At 31.0% G+C, this 18,521-nt stretch overlaps 1 protein-coding gene across 1 annotated transcript; it reads left to right on the top strand.

Moving 5' to 3' along the window:
* The first annotated feature begins 5,366 nt into the window (after positions 1-5,366).
* On the top strand, positions 5,367-11,701 carry ATG18G (autophagy 18 G-like protein). Its single transcript, XM_047306872.2, has 9 exons — positions 5,367-5,850; positions 6,833-7,291; positions 7,437-7,841; positions 7,947-8,192; positions 8,293-9,120; positions 9,189-9,346; positions 10,172-10,308; positions 10,614-11,081; positions 11,202-11,701. Exons 1-9 carry the CDS (start codon positions 5,680-5,682, stop codon positions 11,204-11,206), a joined length of 2,877 nt encoding a protein of 958 aa, XP_047162828.1. The 5' UTR covers positions 5,367-5,679; the 3' UTR covers positions 11,207-11,701.
* The last annotated feature ends 6,820 nt before the right edge of the window (positions 11,702-18,521 follow it).

Genomic DNA, 18,521 nt, shown 5'->3' with positions numbered 1-18,521 from the left:
GAAAAAGTGAATTGTCACTCTTTTTTTGTCAGTAAAACCCTAGTATTTGAAGATGATTCAATTATTTTATTTCTGATCTTCTAAAATTATTATTGTAATCTGTAATTTTGTAAAATGATATTTAATCGTTTACTCTATTCCTTTTATCATACTCTTTTTGAGTAATATTAATAATTAATTTTTCTTTTGCATAAATGGAAATTTATAAAATTGCATGTTTAAAATTCCTGGTGGTAGTTAAAAAATGGTGCAATTCGAGGATTTAAATGGGTTTACGAAAAAATAATTGGGCTAACATAGGAGGTGTCGAATAATTGTCACGACTTTTTCCCTCCACCACCACACTTTTCTCCCTCCCTTCCCCACATTATTTTAAATATAATTATATGCTTAAGTTAAAAAGAATTTTATTTTTATCCTATTTTAAATGATTTGAAACCCTAATTTTACTTTTCCAGCTCCCACCCACGAAACTCTCTTCCTCTTTCCTCATTTTCGTTTCACCTCCCCACCTCCCGCACTTCCATTCCTTTTTCTTCTCAGTTTTTTTTTTGTTTGAAAGCTTTCATTGTCGCCGTGGTGTGAAGGAGCGTCGTCGCCGTGGTGTGGAGGAACATCGAGGAGCGTCCAGAGCATCAACCAGCGTGGGGAAGTATACATCAACGGAGGTGACATCTTCAACGGAGGTGACATCTTCAACGGAGGTGACATCTTCAACGGAGTTGACATCTTCAACGGATGTTGACATCTTCAACGGATGTTGACATCTTCAACGGATGTTGACATCTTCAACGGATGTTGACATCTTCAACGGATGTTGACATCCGTTGAAGGACGTTGACATCCGTTGAAGGACGTTGACATCCGTTGAAGGACGTTGACATCCGTTGACATCCGTTAAAGGATGCACCACTCCACGCACTGCACCACGAGAGCGATACTGCTTGATAATTCTTTCCACCACCACCAACCTATGCAACTTGTAGTACGAGACTAGAATAGGTTAGGTTATTAGTAAAATAGGTTTTGTGAATGGGTAAAATTAAAAAAGTTATAGTGAGGGACAAAATAGTAGGGGAGATGAAGGGAGAAAGGTGTGGTGGTGGAGGGAGCAACTTCCGAAACCAAATCGTCAAAATTTTTCAGGATGTTAAAAATTAAAAAGGATGATATTTACTACAAAGTTTCTCATTTATTTGGTAACTTTTCATTTTTAATTACGTTAAATACAACCTATGTAGCTAATGCAGTTTTTTTTTTAAATAATTTTTTATGATACCTTTTATCAAGACCTTTATAATTTTATTGTCAAATAAAAACTTAATGTTTGCGAAATATCTGACATTAAATTTTTCTCTTCTCTACATGTTACATTTTCCTTCTTCTTAATTATACCTTTAATTGTCAGTGGTTTTGTATTTTTATATAATTGATTATGTATTTTACTTTCTACTTTTTATTTTTTTTCAAATTAATAATGGTTTATGTTCTTGGATTAATTATTTTCAGATAAAATTTTATATATTAAACTAGGTAGTTTTCTGAAGAAGAAGAAACACTGAAGTTTTTAAGCAACTTAATATCTAATGAATTTGAGAAAAAAAAATCAATATTTTAATTATGCAAATTCTTATCGAATTTCAAGTTAGTTTTGTAGCGTCATCTTCAAATCCAAAAGTTATAAGTCACGGTTAGAATCTTAAATTTAGAATCAAATGCAATATTTACACTGATGTAGTTTAAGAAAATCTTAAATAAAACTTTGAATTACAAAAATAAAATTTTATTTTTTATCTTATTAATCTTGTATTAAAGTATCTAGTTAAGAGTAATGGTAACGTTAATAATGATACTTGATTATTTTATTTATAAAATTTTCTATTATAAAAAGATTTGAAGTTTGTAAGATAGTAATAGTTTTTTTCTTATTATTGTTAGTAGTGATATTTTTTTATGGGTAAATAATGTGATGAAAGGTTTATATAAAAGAAAAGTGGTAATTAAAATAAAGAATTGTGGTAGCCTAGAAGGTAGTTATGCTCGTGTGGATTCAAACTTTGTTGGGCTATAAACACGTTCTAATTAAAGAAAGAAAAGTGGCCCACAATCATAATTTCAAACCAAAATATTGTTATTTACTTTAGTAAGTTAAATATTCAATTAAAGGCATGTAGTTCGAACAATTTTGTCATGTAAGAGCAATGGAGATCCTACAAGTGCACAACCTCTTAAGATTTCGCATCAACGTTTCATCCAGATGATTGAGTAGTCTTATGTCTACTTTTTCACTGATCTTTTGCATGTTAGCTTATCTCTATTTGTTTGTGTGATGATTGTATAATGTGTGTTATACGAGAGCAAATTTTGATACAAATATAGTTGAAGACGTATAAGTATGAGGAGACGCGTTGGAGAACTTTTGAGAGTTTTTGGAAAGCATTTGGAAAAATGTTTTAAGTTGTAATATTTAAAATTCGTTTTAAGTTTTGGACAGAAATGATGTTTGGAATAAACAAGGCTTTTATTCTTAAATTTCATATTTCTTTTGATAAAAATGGGATGTTACAATATCAATCAAGTTTCATTATAACAAATCACTATCTCTCCATAAACTTTTTCTTGAACTTCCTCTATCTTCTCTCTATTTTATGGGCTTGTCTCTCATTTGTTTGATGATCAAAGACCACTAGTGGATTCATGATGAAGAAGTCTACATTTCTCACTTGATCACCATTTTAAATATAGTAAGTTCACTTTTTGTTATATTTTTTAGTTAGTTTAGCATTTTGAGGCATACAGAGTTCGAAGATCCATTATATGACTCAAAATAGCTAAAAATCAATCTCTATTTTGTTATGAATGTAATGATATGTTTAGATTTGTGATTTGATGTTTGTGTAGATAGATAAAGCATCTTATGAGAACTAGAACTCTAAGAACATCTTTGAGTCAATGACGTTTTCTACATCAGGTAAAGGAACTTAGTTAATTTAAATATATTTTTGTATGAGATGTAGTTGGATGATTTGTTGTGTGAAATTTGAATTGTAATGATATATTATATTAAGTGAATGATTGATTTGATATTTGATATGTAATTGAGTATAGTTGAGAAGTTTGTTGAAGGAAATCTAAATATGGTTCTATTGGTGTTAATTGGTACAATTTTGAATTGGTATAGTCTATTTGACTTATGAATGTATGGGAAATACCTATTAAGGCCAACTGAAATAGATTTAGATATTTGTCTTAAGTTCTAAATTATGCAAATTTGTTAGGCAAGTGCTTTACTCGTTAAGCGAAAGGGTAATTCACAAAGTCAAGGATACAAGGAAGGTTTCATTAGTTGGGTGAGTGAATCTTTCGTTGAGCGAGCACATTTTAATTAAAAGTCAAAGAAGTAGGGGTGCCTCACTCGCTAGGTGAGATAGGGCTTGTTAGGCAAATTTGTAAAAATTACTTTGAGTGGTCTTATTTACTAAGCAAGCGAGACACTCGCTTAATGAATTATTGGAGTAATTTCTCCTAGTGCACACTATTTAGGCAATTGTTAGAATGCTTTATAGTGTGTTTAAATGTTGATTAATAATTGAAAGAAAGATGTATTTAAAGTCACATGAATGTGTGTGTTAAGAGTCTAAGGGATTCATAAGAAGTGAATCCAAGTATGTGGTGATGAGTGGAGTGTATTGATGCTAGTGAAAGTGGAGACTATCAAGACTATACTAAATTTTGGATTCAAATAGAGAAAGATATTTAGTTGTGAGAGTCGAATGAGGTTCTTATATGTAAATTTGAAAAGAGATCAAATCTATTATATAAGGATTTACCTTGTCATGTTGTTGGGAGGGGTGTCGTCTTGTCCTTTTTATATAGCTATAGCTCCTGAGAGGTAGGAATGGGTTATGACAAGTGCATGGTCTTTTGTTTAATCAATACACTAGTCCTCAAGAGGTCATGTGAGATGTATATTACAGTGTAGAGTCATGAGGGTCTATATGTTTGATATTTTTCATGCTTAATGATTTAGTATAATGTGTGAAATGTTGAAAGGATAAATGGTTCATATGACTTAATTTTTAAATTTTATAAGTATTAGGATTTAAATTTACACTAGCTTATATTATTTTTTTGTATTTGTTTATGGCTTACCCACATGTTACACGTGAGCAAGGAAGAATGCATATATGAGGGTTGAGAAGGAGTGAGATTTGTTGATAGATGATTAAAGTGTAAGTATTACATAGGTATATAACTGTATAAATCTTCTAATTGTTGAAGGAGTCTTTACTGACCCTACTAACAATTTCAGCATTAAAGGGTTGATTCATTCATTCTTTTGTAAGAAAATTCTCTCTGTACATTCCAATATAAACAATAAAGATCCTTTATTCGGTGTCTATTATATTTCGTGGATTCCTTATGTTTTCTTCGAGGTCCTTCCTTCCTAGAATAACCATAACAAAGTGCAATGATGTAGAGGTGATTATACATGAGTATTGGTTAAAGTTGATGTAGAGTGCACAATGAAAGAAAAATTTTGAAATGGTTTAGTTCCAAGTGAATAGGTAATTATGCACAGACATAAGATAAAAAGAAAGATGTATTTATTTCAATTAAGGTGAAGATGGTTGGGTTCATAAAAATAACAAATCTTGAAAAAAATACACATATTTGATCCTTTTTACCCTTTTGTATTAAAGTGGTATGAATTTTGGTTAAGTTTTTACTTTGAAAAGTATGCATTTAGAGTCAAATGGCATGGGAAAGTGATATCTCTTAAATATTTTTCACATGGTATTACTTTTTTATTGTTATTAGACAATGATAGTATTATTTTTTTAATTTTAAAACTTTTACATTATATTTTTGTGTTGAATATTTTTATCTTCTTTGTCAATGTGTTAATTCTAAAGGTAGAAGAAATGATTGTTTTTTCCATCAAAAATTTATAAACAAACCCAATATATATAAAATATAGAAACAAAACCAATAATTTTATAAAACAAACATATAGATAATATATGTAAATACAAAAGTGAATATAGATGTTCATTTCATTTAAGTTCCCGCTACTTATTTTAATTTTAGGATAATTTTTTTTTTAATCTCAAATGTTCTATTTAAGGAGTTATTCTTATTAGTGCATGGAGTGAGATTATTTTTGTGGTTTTTAATGTTTACAACGAAGATGCACTATTTGATTGAAGAAAAAATAACTTTTCTCTACTAAATAATTAAGGTGAAAATATTATATTCAATATTCCATTAATGTTTAACCTAAGAAAGACTTTTAACAACTTTAAAACAGAACAGAGAAAAAATCTCTGTAGCACAAATTTAATTTATTTTATTTTACATTGGCGTGCTTAGAGTGTTGTGGAATGGAAGCCATCACCCTCATCTTCGTTGAAAAAATAGGAAACGGAAACAGAAAAATAAGGGAGAAAAGGCGAAGAAAACAGTAATACAACAAACTCTATCATATATATATATAGTCATGGCAGATGAGAGAGTATAGTATTAAACTGGGAAATTCACAAGAGAGGGACACTTCAATTGCTTATAAAATTTTCAAATCAGTGAGAAGTCTTGATCGCTGTCGCAATCTGATAGAAAATGTTTTCCGGCGGTGGACGCGGCTGAGCACGGTGCCGAAGGAGAAGGAAATTATTAATCATGAAGAAAGGAAAGGGTAAGAATAGCGGCTTGTTGCCAAATTCACTGAGGATAATTTCTCTGTGCCTAAAGACTGTGTCAACGAATGCCACCACAGTTGCTTCTACTGTGCGCTCCGCCGGCGCCTCGGTCGCCGCTTCAATTTCGTCTTCCGAGGATCACAAAGATGAGGTACTGCTTCAGTTTCACCTTAGATGAATGCTTCTCTTGTGGTGTGTTTGTTACCAATTACTAATATAGAAATGAATAAATAAATTTAACTACTTAAGGATTATAAGTAAATTGCTATTAACAGGAAATTGCTACTAACTGGAAGTTGGGTTGAGTACTTTTGACATAATTCGGTCTGCATTTACACTTAGCTTTGGGGAGACCAAAATGAAATAAATTCTTTGAAATTAATTTATATACAACCTAATTTATCTCTAAAAATGATTTCTTGATTTATGCATTAACTAATTTTAATTTACGAAGAAACTTTTTTTTTTTTACTTATAGTTTCACTTCTTATAAGTGCTTTTGATGAAGTTTATTCAAACAGTACTTTGTGTCTGTCTAATGAAAGTGCAAATTGAGTTGGCTTTGCTAATTTGTTAATTGACCTAAAATAAACTTTCTTTAGGAAATGAGGGTGAAAAAAAAGGAGGGATGAACTTTGCGAGAAAATTGTATGAAATAAATCAAGCTTGAAATTTTCACTTTCAGTATTTTCCTTTTTTTGTTTACATGACTGGTTCCTGGGAAATATCTGTGAATCTACTCAATAGTTTTTTGGGATTCTGGTACTTGACAGATAACGTAGAGGGTGTTAATTTCATATTTATCCCAACGATCTAAGATATTAGATTTGGAATCTATTTAGTTTACCAACTATATTATCGGTAGTTACACATTGGAATTTATACGAGCTTTAAATTCTCTTCATAATTTATTTTGCTTCAGATCTTGCTTTAATAGCTTTGACTTGGTCGATAGATTTCCTACATTTTTCAGACTCAATGCTTTCCATTTTGGCTAATTTTCCATTTTCCCATCAAAAATATGTTCAAGATGATTAGACTTTATTCTTCTTTGATCTTTATATTGCATGAGCTATTGTATCCAATATGGCGTACTTGTAATTATAATTTTACCTTTTACTACTCGTTGATAGGTAACCTGGGCTGGTTTTGATACACTGGAACTTGATCCATCAAACTTCAAACGCGTTCTTTTACTTGGTTATCTGAATGGATTTCAAGTTCTTGATGTGGAAGATGCCTCTGGATTCAGTGAACTGGTCTCAAAGCGTGATGGTCCAGTTTCCTTTCTACAGATGCAGCCCTTCCCTATCGGTGGTGATGACCAGGAGGGACTCAGAAAGTCGCACCCTTTACTGTTGGTAGTTTCTGGGGATGGTAATAGCAATGTTAACCGGAACAGTACTTGTTCGAGTGGTTTAGAAAGGGATGACAACGTTGAGATGCATTCTGGAAACAATGTCAACTTTTCAACAACTGTTCGGTTTTACTCCATGAAGTCTCACTGTTATGTTCGTGTTCTGAAGTTCCGTTCCACCGTGTGTATGATCAGATGCAGTTCACGGATAGTAGCAGTTGGTCTTGCCACACAAGTATGCAATGGTTTCTCCTGTGTTTTGTATTACTTTTTAATTCGTATATTATAGCGTTATTGTCAGATAAAGATAATCATCTTTTTGCATAGCTTGTATGCGTAATGTATGGAATAATTTATGTTTTCCTTTATTACTTTTGCAGATCCACTGCTTTGATGCCGTAACTCTTCAGAATAAGTTCAGTGTTCTCACTTATCCTGTTCCTCAGTTAGCTGGAAAAGGAACAACTGGTGTTAATGTTGGTTATGGTCCCTTGGCTGTGGGTCCGAGGTGGTTGGCATATGCTTCTAACACCCCCCTTCCCTCTAATTTAGGTTGCTTAAGCCCTCAAAACATCAGTGCTTCAGCAGGAATTAGTCCATCAATTACTCCAAGCAATGGTAGTTTTGTGGCTCGTTATGCAGTGGAGTCCAGTAGACATTTAGCTGCTGGAATAATCAAATACTGTCAAGAACTTCTTCCTGATGGCTCCTCTTCACCCATGCCATCAAATTTAGGTGTGAAAGTCAATAGGGTTACAGGAACTGACGCAGATAATGTGGGCATGGTTGGTATTGTTTCATGATACCTGAACTACTTGATAAGTTAGATATTTGTGTGCTTTATATGACATGTTAATCTCCAACATTTTTTTGTCATGTGTTGATTGCAGGTAGCCGTTAGGGATTTTGTTTCCGAAATTATCATATCACAATTCAAAGCTCACAGTAGTCCTATTTCTGCACTATGTTTTGATCCTAGTGGGACCCTTCTAGTTACTGCATCGGTCTATGGGAATAACATTAATATATTTCGTATAATGCCATCATTCACATGCAAGAGTTCAGGAATTCCAAGCTCAAATTGGAACGCTTCTCATGTGCATCTTTATAAACTTCATCGTGGAATAACACCAGCTGTCAGTACATCTTAGTTCTGATCAATTTTATTTTTTTGATGATATTTCTTTTATAGCTCGCCTTTGTGCTCTCTTGATATATTTTTTTCTTATTTGCCAGATGATTCAGGATATCTGTTTCAGTAACTTTAGTCAGTGGATTGCAATTGTCTCCTCCAAGGGTACATGTCATCTGTTCATTTTATCACCCTTTGGAGGTGATACTGGTTTTCGAATTATAAGTTCTCAAGGTGAAGAACCGACCCTACTTCCAGTTTTTCCTCTACCTTGGTGGTATACGCCGGGTTCCATTTCTTATCAGCAATCTTTGCCTCCCCCAGCACCCGTTGTCCTTTTTGTGGCTAGCCGGATAAAATATAGTAGTTTTGGATGGCTTAATACTGTTCACAATTCTGCTGCAAATTATACAGGAAAAGTTTTTGTTCCATCTGGTGCTATCGCTGCTATCTTTCATAATTCCTTATCTCACTCGCAGCTTAACTTGAAGGAAAACCCCTTAGAGCATATATTGGTATATACACCTTCAGGTCATGTTGTTCAACATGAACTTCTGCCATCAGTTGGTTCAGAAACAAGTGATAGTAGTTTGACAAACCAGTCGACTTCAGTCCTTCATATGCAGGAAGATGAATTCAGAGTCAAAGTTGAACCTATTCAATGGTGGGATGTCTGTAGAAGGTCAGAATGGCCAGAAAGAGGGGATACTTGCATCAATACCCTTGATAGACAAGGAAGTATTGAGAGAGTTCAAGAGAAAACAGGTTATAGTGACATCCCTGGATCGGATTTTTTGGGTATAAGGGATGGGGCAGAGGAAAAGATGATGAAATCTTCAAGTGAAAATATGCAAGAGAGGTTTCATCGGTATCTGTCAAATGCAGAGGTGCAAGGCAATTTTGGAAGGTTACCCATATGGCAAAAGTCTAAGGTATTTGCTGTTCTGAGTTTTGATTTTCATGTATTATGAATTGGTAGTTAAAAGTTTTGTTTCTTCAGATTTGTTTCTATTCAATGAGTTCTGTGGGAGCTAGTTTCAGTGCTACAGGGGAGTTTGAGATTGAAAGGGTCCCTGCTAATGAAATTGAAATAAGGCAGAAGGAGCTGTTGCCTGTTTTTGACCATTTTCATAGTATCAGATCAAGCTGGAATGAGAGGTGATGACTATTTTCTTTTTCATTCCTTGCAGTGTCTGCGATCTATGTGTGGTGCCAATACTTTATGAAATGATGTCATTTTATCTGATTAATACTACTTTTGAATTACAATATTGGACTGAAACAGTGGTATATAGTAAAACAAAATGCCTGAGCTTTACCAAAGACATGAAAGAAATAATATAATGGGTTTTTAGCAGCTCTAGAGTTCACTGATTTCTTGTTTCAGTGGAGAACGAGAAGGATGATGTTTATTATTTGAATACTTATTTCATTTAACCGGTTACCTTCAGAGCACATTATATTCCTTAATGTTGAACATCCACAATCTAAATTTTACAGGATAGTAGTTTATAAGTTTCTAACTACAATCTTGATAGTGCAAGTTCACCCTAATATACTCTCACTCTATATAAGTAAACTGGTTTTAATGTGTTTATTCTTACAGTTGTTGAATCATTGCTTGTTGGCTGCTGCTTTGAATAAGCGAATGTCAATCTGTACCTTTTTTTCGTTATTATATTTGTTGAGTTTGGATTTCGAAGTCAAAGACAATTTGACTTTTAATGCACACCTGTCAGAAAAAGAAAAAGGACAAAGAAAAATAAATAAATGCCAGTATTATCATATGCTTGCATTCAGTTGATGAATAGGAGGCATTTCCTAGGATCTATTATTGCCTTGACCTATTCGTTATTGTCTAGCAAAATGCATACATTATCATTAGTGTGTTATCCTAAAGGACCGTTTTTTGTTTGTGTATGTGCTTTTCAATGAACGATCTTTGTGGTCATTCTAATTACTTAATGTTGGCTTTTAATTTAGAGGCCTAGCTGGGGAAAGACATTTTAGCTCTTCGTCTCCCGTTCCGAATCAAGGTGATTATAAGGAGACTGCTGATGTGACAGTTATTTGTCATTCAAAGCCAGCATCGCTGAGTTCCACTGAAAGCTCTGATGGAGGTAAGAAGTCATATTTTGTCCATTTAGTTTTGCAACTCTTGTGAAGCAAAACAGGATGATATCGTAAAATAACCCATTGTAGTTCTGCAAAAAGGATGATACACATTTTCATAATATTTCTATTTTTTCTTCTTTGATGGAATGATTGATCAATAGCTGAGTACTAAACATTCCACACCGTTTAAGTAATATTCTCTTATATTTTGCAATCAGTGGCATCCTCTTCTAAGTCTATTCTTAGTTTTTTATTTGAATCTCATGGTGGCAACCTTCCATTGATATGATATTTACTAATTTTTTTCTAGGTTCATCAAGAAGAATTGAAAATCTGCTTGACTTGGATCAAGTTGCTTCCAGTTATCAAATACACAATGAGATGTGCCTGGAAAGAATGGGCACAATCAATGTTGAGCCTTCTCTAAAACATGTCGATTTTAATGCTGACCTTATTGCCAGTCCTATATTCCAGATGAAAAATATAACTTCTGATGGAAGAGATTCTATAGGTTTTGGGTTCGAAGAGAACTCGGCATTGGTCTTAGAAGATTCTTCACCCGAGAATGAATTTGTGGAATCAAAGCAAGATGAAGGTGTTGGGATATCTTTAACAGATGAGCACTGCAAAACACAAGAACATGATGGAAGTGACCTGTTAACTGAAGTTGTAACTGATGATGTTGACAGCAGCAGTAGCCACCACGGAAAAGAACAACTGGAGGAGGATGAAGAGAATGATGAAATGTTTGGTGGTATGTTTGCCTTTTCCGAAGAAGGTATTAAAGGCTGCAGCTGTAGCTGCATCTATCCTAAATTTTATGTCCTTCTTTTTCTGGTATCGTCCTATTATCATCTGCTAGTCTATTACTAATTAATTCATTAATTTCACGGTTTAGGTTGATTACAATAATCGAGGAATAAGTCACAGCACCTATGAAGTCATCTCCTCATCTATGCTGGCTGGAATCATAGCTAGGAAATATAAAACCAACGTAAATATTGTGAATAAGAAATGGCAAATGAGCACCAATTTAGTTTATTTGCTGCTGAATTGTGCAGTCTCGGTGGGACTCTCACACTTGTACATTCTGTAAATGGAATTGAAGTATTCATGGGCTTGCTAACTGAGTCCTAGAGTGTGGAAAGTTATGGGGTAAGGGGTATTTTGAGTTTTGTATTCACAGTCAACTTATCATTTATCAATGTCTGTAAATAAGAATCAGGCATGGAATTCCCTTGAAGTTGTGTAAAAACTATATTTTGAACTTGGCAAGGAGAAGAACTGAAAAAATGTAAAAGCTAAATTAGTAGTGTTAATTGATGCTTCTCCCTCCCTTCATGCAGATGAAGTAGTATGATGATTGATTATGTTAATGGAGAGAACTGTCTTTCTAAACTTTGCTTCAGTTCCTTTTATTACAAGAAAAAAATGGGAATTGCGCTAATATTGGAAGAACAATGAGAGACCAGAGTAAAATATAGTATGAGAAAATGGACTGCATGGCTGTGGCGATGAAGGTACGTAAGGATCAACACCCACATGAGATTAGAGTTTTTTTCATCTGGGATCCCTAAAGAGTGAACACTAGACCCAGATGAATGGAAATCTATTTTTCATGTGTACGTCAAAATAATTTCTTTGGTACTCTTTAGTATGAAGAACGTATTTTGACACCATTAAAATTGAGGAATCCTATTTTGTTTTTGTACAAAAATATTAAAATAATTTACGGTAATATATTTATTTTTGTTTTTGTAGAAAAATATTAAAATAATTTACGGTAATATATTTATTTTGTTTAATTTCATTTAGAGGTCTTGAAAGTATGGTTTGAAGTTAAATTTAGTGTTTATTCGACATGTGAGAAGATTGAGTATTTATGTTAGGTTGGTTTCAACTATATATCTAAATAGTACAAATTAATTAAATTTTATTTTTTCTTATTTAACAAAATTGGATAGAAGTCTTTCAAGAGGATAATAGTGATAAAGTAATCCTAGATAACAATGCTTCGATTATAATAAAAATTAAAGTTAAATCCTCTTGCTCAGATTAAATAATTAAAAAAATAAAATTTTGAAAACTTTTAAAAAATTTCATGCAACTTTTAGTCTTAATTTTAAAACTAAATCTCCACCCCTCAGATAAAATAATTAAAATATATAATAGAGAGAATTTTAAAAATAAATTGAAATTTTTGTGTATCTATCCATCTTGGTTGCTAGTGAACCGAAACAAGGATGTATAACTTCAGTTATTATATAATTAACATTGAATCCCAATAATTAAAATAATAGCAAAAATTTTGAAAAAATTTAAAAATTTAACGTACATCTCGGTTTCACAGTTGTTAGAAACCAAAATACAAAAGTATGTATTACTTTGATTCCTTTATCATTGAAATAAATTCCCAAAATTTTTAAAATTGTCAATGTACCTTTATATACTTATTTTTTTTTAAACCAAAACCTATAAGACCATTTAAAAAACGAAAATAACTTCTTAAGCAACAAAATAAACATTTAAATTAATATTAGTTATTCTCATCCAAAATATATGCATAACCAATAAAATTTGGGCCGAAAGAAATATACGTCTAGAGTTTTTTTAGAAGTGTGAAATTGTAAGAGAAAAGTAATAAGTGTTCTAAATTGTTATTTTAATTGTATCTGGGTTAACGTAGGGATAAGGAGAATGGTATGAAACACTGGAAGGATATGTTTATAATGGTAAACTATTCTTATTATATCTTTCTATATGTTTATATTAATACATATTTATTTCGATCATATAAAAAAAATCATATTTTACAATTTTAATTCATATTTATATTAATACATATTTATTTTGAAAATAAATGAATAAATAAATAATTACAATTTTAATTCATATTTTAAAATATAATTAACTTAAAATTTTAACATTTATTACCTTATATTGGCTTATTTTATTTTCATTTCATATCTTAAAGTGTATACTTAAGTAAAATACCATTAAATATAAGTTATTTCAGATCACTCGGAATATTTTACAATAATTCCAAGTAAAATGTTACAAATTTAGATAGGGGGTATTATTCAATTAATTTGCCTATACATGAAATCCTTAATCAGATAACATGCCCCTAAACTGATAATAAATGAAATTGTGTTTAAGAGAGAAAATTGAATAGGAAAATTCAATTTTATTTCAATTTACAATGTTCTATCATTCCAAAAGTTATTGACAAACATATAACTCAAGTTAAACTCACAAAAAAGTAGTATTGTTTGCATCTTAGATATAGTGGATATTTCATTTCTAAAAAAAAAACATCTTAGATATAAGAATGTATTGAAACTTCCTTTTACGTTTCTGAAATTGTTGCATAAGTACAGTATGGTCTCTTGATGCTTCTAAAATATTTTATAAAAGTTCAAGTGTTTGCATCCATTAAAAGTGACTGTGATAGACAATTTGAAAATAATAAATACAAATAGTTTTCTGAAAAAACAATGAAATCATTTGAAAAAAAAATCGGAAATATACCTCAGTAAAATGAGGTTACTGGAAAAAAATTTTATGAAAATTCTCAACCAGTACACTTTTGAATTAAAGTAATTTATGTTGCATGATGTGCTTAAAATATAATATTTATCTTAGATAGATTTTTCATGAATTATAGAAAGACAAACTATGTGTGAATGTATTATCCTGAATTTAAAAAATATTGAAAAGTCTAAAAGTAGATAATAGAAGAAATTTAAATTAATTATGCAAAATCCTTAATCTTGATAATTGGAAAAGTCTATCCATATTAACTAATTTGGATAATACAAAATTAATTGACTGATAAATATTTTAAGAATGAACGAAATCCTGAAAGCCGACAAAATTAAAACCGATAAAACATTATAATAAATTGGACATTTAGTTAATATGAATTTTAGGAAAAATAATAACAGGACTATAATAAACCAGTTTGTCTTTTTTATTTTTAATTTAAGAAATCTCAAGCCTCAGAAGTGTTTGAATAATACACTTTTGTAAAATTTACCTATTACTATATTTTCAAGATTGTTGAAATTTTATCCAATGTTTTCTAGATAAAACTTATTTTTATATATAGATCTTCGATTCTGATTTGGTACATCTAAATAGAAAATCGACGTGTATAGTATAATTTTTCCAGTCCGAGTTATTTTAGGGATTCTTATCTCACTCTACCTAGAGCAAGAAATGGTGCTATGAGGTTGATTTTATTGCTTGTTATTTCAATATGCACAGCTTCATAACTTATGTTACATTTATAATATTTATAATATTTATAATAGTTTATAATTTGGGATGTGATTCTTAAAATGATAGAACTTAAATCCAAACCTGTGACACATGGGTACGGACGAGGGCGGGGAGTGATCGTCGGTACAAGAGGTACGAAGTGCAAGGGACACTGATAAGGAGCGGCTCCTGACAGACTTGCAGTGGAAGGGGCACATGAACGAATCGAACATACACCGGAATGAGAGAGATCTAGAGATTGTATAAGTATGAGACTATACAGTTGAAAGATAGCTTAAAATGATTGATTTGGCTACTCATATCACCAAATACATTTGATTTTCGGTAGCTTAATTCATAGGAACTCCATAATTAACTCATATGTAATATATATATATATATATATATATATATATATATATATATATATATATATATATATATATATATATATATATATAATTTGATCTTATTTTTAATTAATAGATATTTTGTAAAGGACATTTCTAACGTGAAAATATAGGAAAAGTTCAATAGTAAATAATACTATATTCAACAAATTTGATTGTAATAAACTGTAAATGACTATAACACCATATTAAGAAAATAAAATTTAGACCTATAATCTTACACAACTGGTTCAGGACCAGCTTAAGGATGAAACAAGTTAAACACTTGTAAAGGTCTCAAAAAGAATTTTCTTTTACTACTAATATATCTATATTAAGTTAATTACAAAAATATTTTTTTTAGTATTAATATATATGTATATTAAGTTAACTATAACTTTATGTTTATGTTTGACAATATAATTCAATTAAATTATTATCATTAATTTTATTAAAATTAAAAATTAAATTTTTTTAATAAATTATATTTTTATTTAGAAAAAATATAACTATTACTTATTTTTATTTGATTTCTATTTTTTCTTTTATCTTTATATGACTTCTCATATACTTCTTCTTCTATTTTTATGTAACTTTTCATCTAGTTATTCTGTGTCTTGCTTCTTATATTTTAAAATTTTTCTTTTGAAAGTTGACAGGTTCCATTAATAGTTAGATTTTTCGTTGTGTATGTGAACTAATTTTTTTATCCTTATTTTTTGTTAGTGTGTTTTTTATTTATTTATGTTGATGTTATTTTTATTTTATTTTTTAAATTTGTATTAAGATAAAAAAAAATATGTTATTTTTGTCCGGTTTTATTTTTCGGTGTTTTTCAATTTATGAGTTTTGAGAATTTTTATATATATATTTTAATGAAAAACTGAATTCTCTAGTTAGATTGAATTGTATAACTATTAAGGAGGTTAAAGTTAAACATTTTTGGTAGATATCTCTAATAAAATAAACTATGAACACACGTTGAAATTAAAGAACTATGAAAGTTAAACAAAATTAATTACGACAAATTTAATAAATAACATTATATAAAAAAGATTGAACAATGCATTTTAAATAAAAGATTTATTTTTTAAGATTGGTTTCGGTTTATCGAAAGTGACTTATTTATAAATAAGATTTATACTTAATATATTATAATTTGATAATAAATAAAAACTCTACATCAAATATAAAATAAATATGTGATGAACTCGGATACATAATGCTTTCCAACTTCGTCTCAAAATTGCAAAGACGTTGGAATAACGGTGCTCTGGTCGTTGAATCGCCAAAGGGTTACATGAAGAAATAATTAGAAAATTTAAGTAGGAATACGTGAAAACATCTTAAGATTAATAAAATAAAAATGTATTACTTTTTTTTTTCTTTCTTCTGTTTATTCCAACATAGTTCTGAAACAACAAGGGCAGATGATTTGTCATCGTAATATCGGTTCAAATAAAACTACATTTGAAGCACTTCATAATTTCTCATGTTCAAGTTTATTAATAAAAAAGCAGGATTAAAAATGGAAACTTAACTAAAGAAAATCTGTCAATTTCTCGAACAATTGGTAAAAAAGTTTAATGATATAGTTTGTTCAGAATTCAAGTGAATTGATTTTCGCAGTGAGTATAAATAAAAAATTAAACATCTTATATAATAAAAAATTCATAAATCTATTGTTTTAAATTGTACGGTCATGTGCTTGAATCTATATGATGGATTGTGCAGTTCTCTCAACTTCAATTAGATATTAACGTCAATAATTATTACTATTACTAACAATTGAGTCCAAATCAAGTGTTCTTTCGTTCAAAATATATTTTGAAAATAAATATAGATAATTCATAGTTATCTTATTTTTTTTATATCTCTTATTAACGAAGATATATTACGTGTATATAAACTCATGTTCATATCTTATTTTATCCGATATGAGATTTTGTTCGTGGAATTTTGTTTGTATCCAATATATATATATATATATATATATATATATATATATATATATATATATATATATATATATATATATATATATATATATATATATATATATATATATATGTTTCGGTAGGGATGTGGAGACCGAGATACCAACCTAACAAATCTGGACTGCTTCTTCTTGTGATGCCTATTACGGTGCTCTCTCTCTGTACTCTGCTCTCTGAAGGAAGATGGACTGGATACCTGCAAAGGCACTCCGACGCTCAAGTCAAGAAAGGAATGTATGATCGATCAGAAGAAGAATAATCTCTCTCTTAATTTCTCTAAGGGGAAAAACGTACCTTTTTTCTGGTGTGCTTTGTTTATTTAAAACAGGGAAATAAACCGTTTACTTGGAAATCCGGACAGTTACCGAAGTGGACTATTTGGAAGTTGTAACTGCTAGGTCGTGTTTGATACTGAGTCAATTACTTGCATGATTCGTGGCGTTAGCTAATATTTGTAACTGCTTATTCTTAATTGCTGAACTGTTTTACTATGATATCGCTCACTATATGTCGACCGTCGTATGTGTCGACATAAACATACGAGATGTCGTGCGAGCGATATATGTCGCGACGTCACTGTTTGGTTGTCGATCACCAAACGGTCGACATCACCAAGTGGTCGACATCACCAAGTGGTCGACATCAACATGTAATCGTGTGACATTACGACCGTAGGGGAGCTTTGTACTGCATACCCTTATTATTAGTTTTAACTGTCGCCATGTCGCCCGGGTTACCGGTCGACCGCTGGTGAATTAGGTATCCTACGGTACAATATATATGTATATGGTGACATTATGAAAAATCTGATTCTGTTATGTTGACTGAGAGGCTTCCTCTCCAAGAAAGTGGGATACTTGACAGAAATTGATGAAAAGCAGAATATGTGGGAATTGTGAAACAAGTTTTGGCGAATGCATATTATCTTCAACTCAACGCAATTCACCATCACTATGGAGAATGTTGGTTCTTTCTTTTCTACTACGTAATAACAAAATAATTAAATTATTTTTTCAAGCGAATTCATTGGTCCCTTCCAACTTTATATTCCAATACGGTTCGTACAAAATAATTGCTAATCAAGTCAAGCATACAACATTGTGTTACAAGCCACACCCTCTTCTTACAGTTGCTCGACTTTACGAGTGACAGTTATAGTTTGTTTTTTTTTTTTTTAATTTAAGAGGCACCAATTAATAAAAGAAGGGTAAAATGTTTGTAACATTAAATCGGAAAAAGTAATTTGGTTTTTATGTATTTTGGGAAGTGGGCGTGTATTTAATATGATGTTCAACAGTGAAATCGTAAGTCATGTTCGTTGAAAGGCTTGGAAGCGTGATGAATGATGACCACATCAGTAAATGAGTGGAACCAAAACAACGTAGACACATTTATGTGTTTGCTAAGATTTCTGCAACTCAGCCGAAGTCACAAGAAGCATGTGAGCATGAGCTCGACTAGCCATAGACTGAACTGAAGTGGGTGAAGCCGAATCTGAATCTCGATCCAACCCAGACCGGTCTACTTCTTACTTTAACATGAACTGCTTAGCTGTCAGTCTTAGACCGT

Source organism: Vigna umbellata, chromosome 5 (assembly GCF_029865625.1).
Source record: "Vigna umbellata cultivar VRB3 chromosome 5, Vumbellata_1.0, whole genome shotgun sequence".
NCBI classification, from domain to species: domain Eukaryota; kingdom Viridiplantae; phylum Streptophyta; class Magnoliopsida; order Fabales; family Fabaceae; genus Vigna; species Vigna umbellata.
The sequence above is the reverse complement of the archived record's forward strand: the minus strand, read 5'-3'. Positions and strand labels throughout refer to the sequence as shown.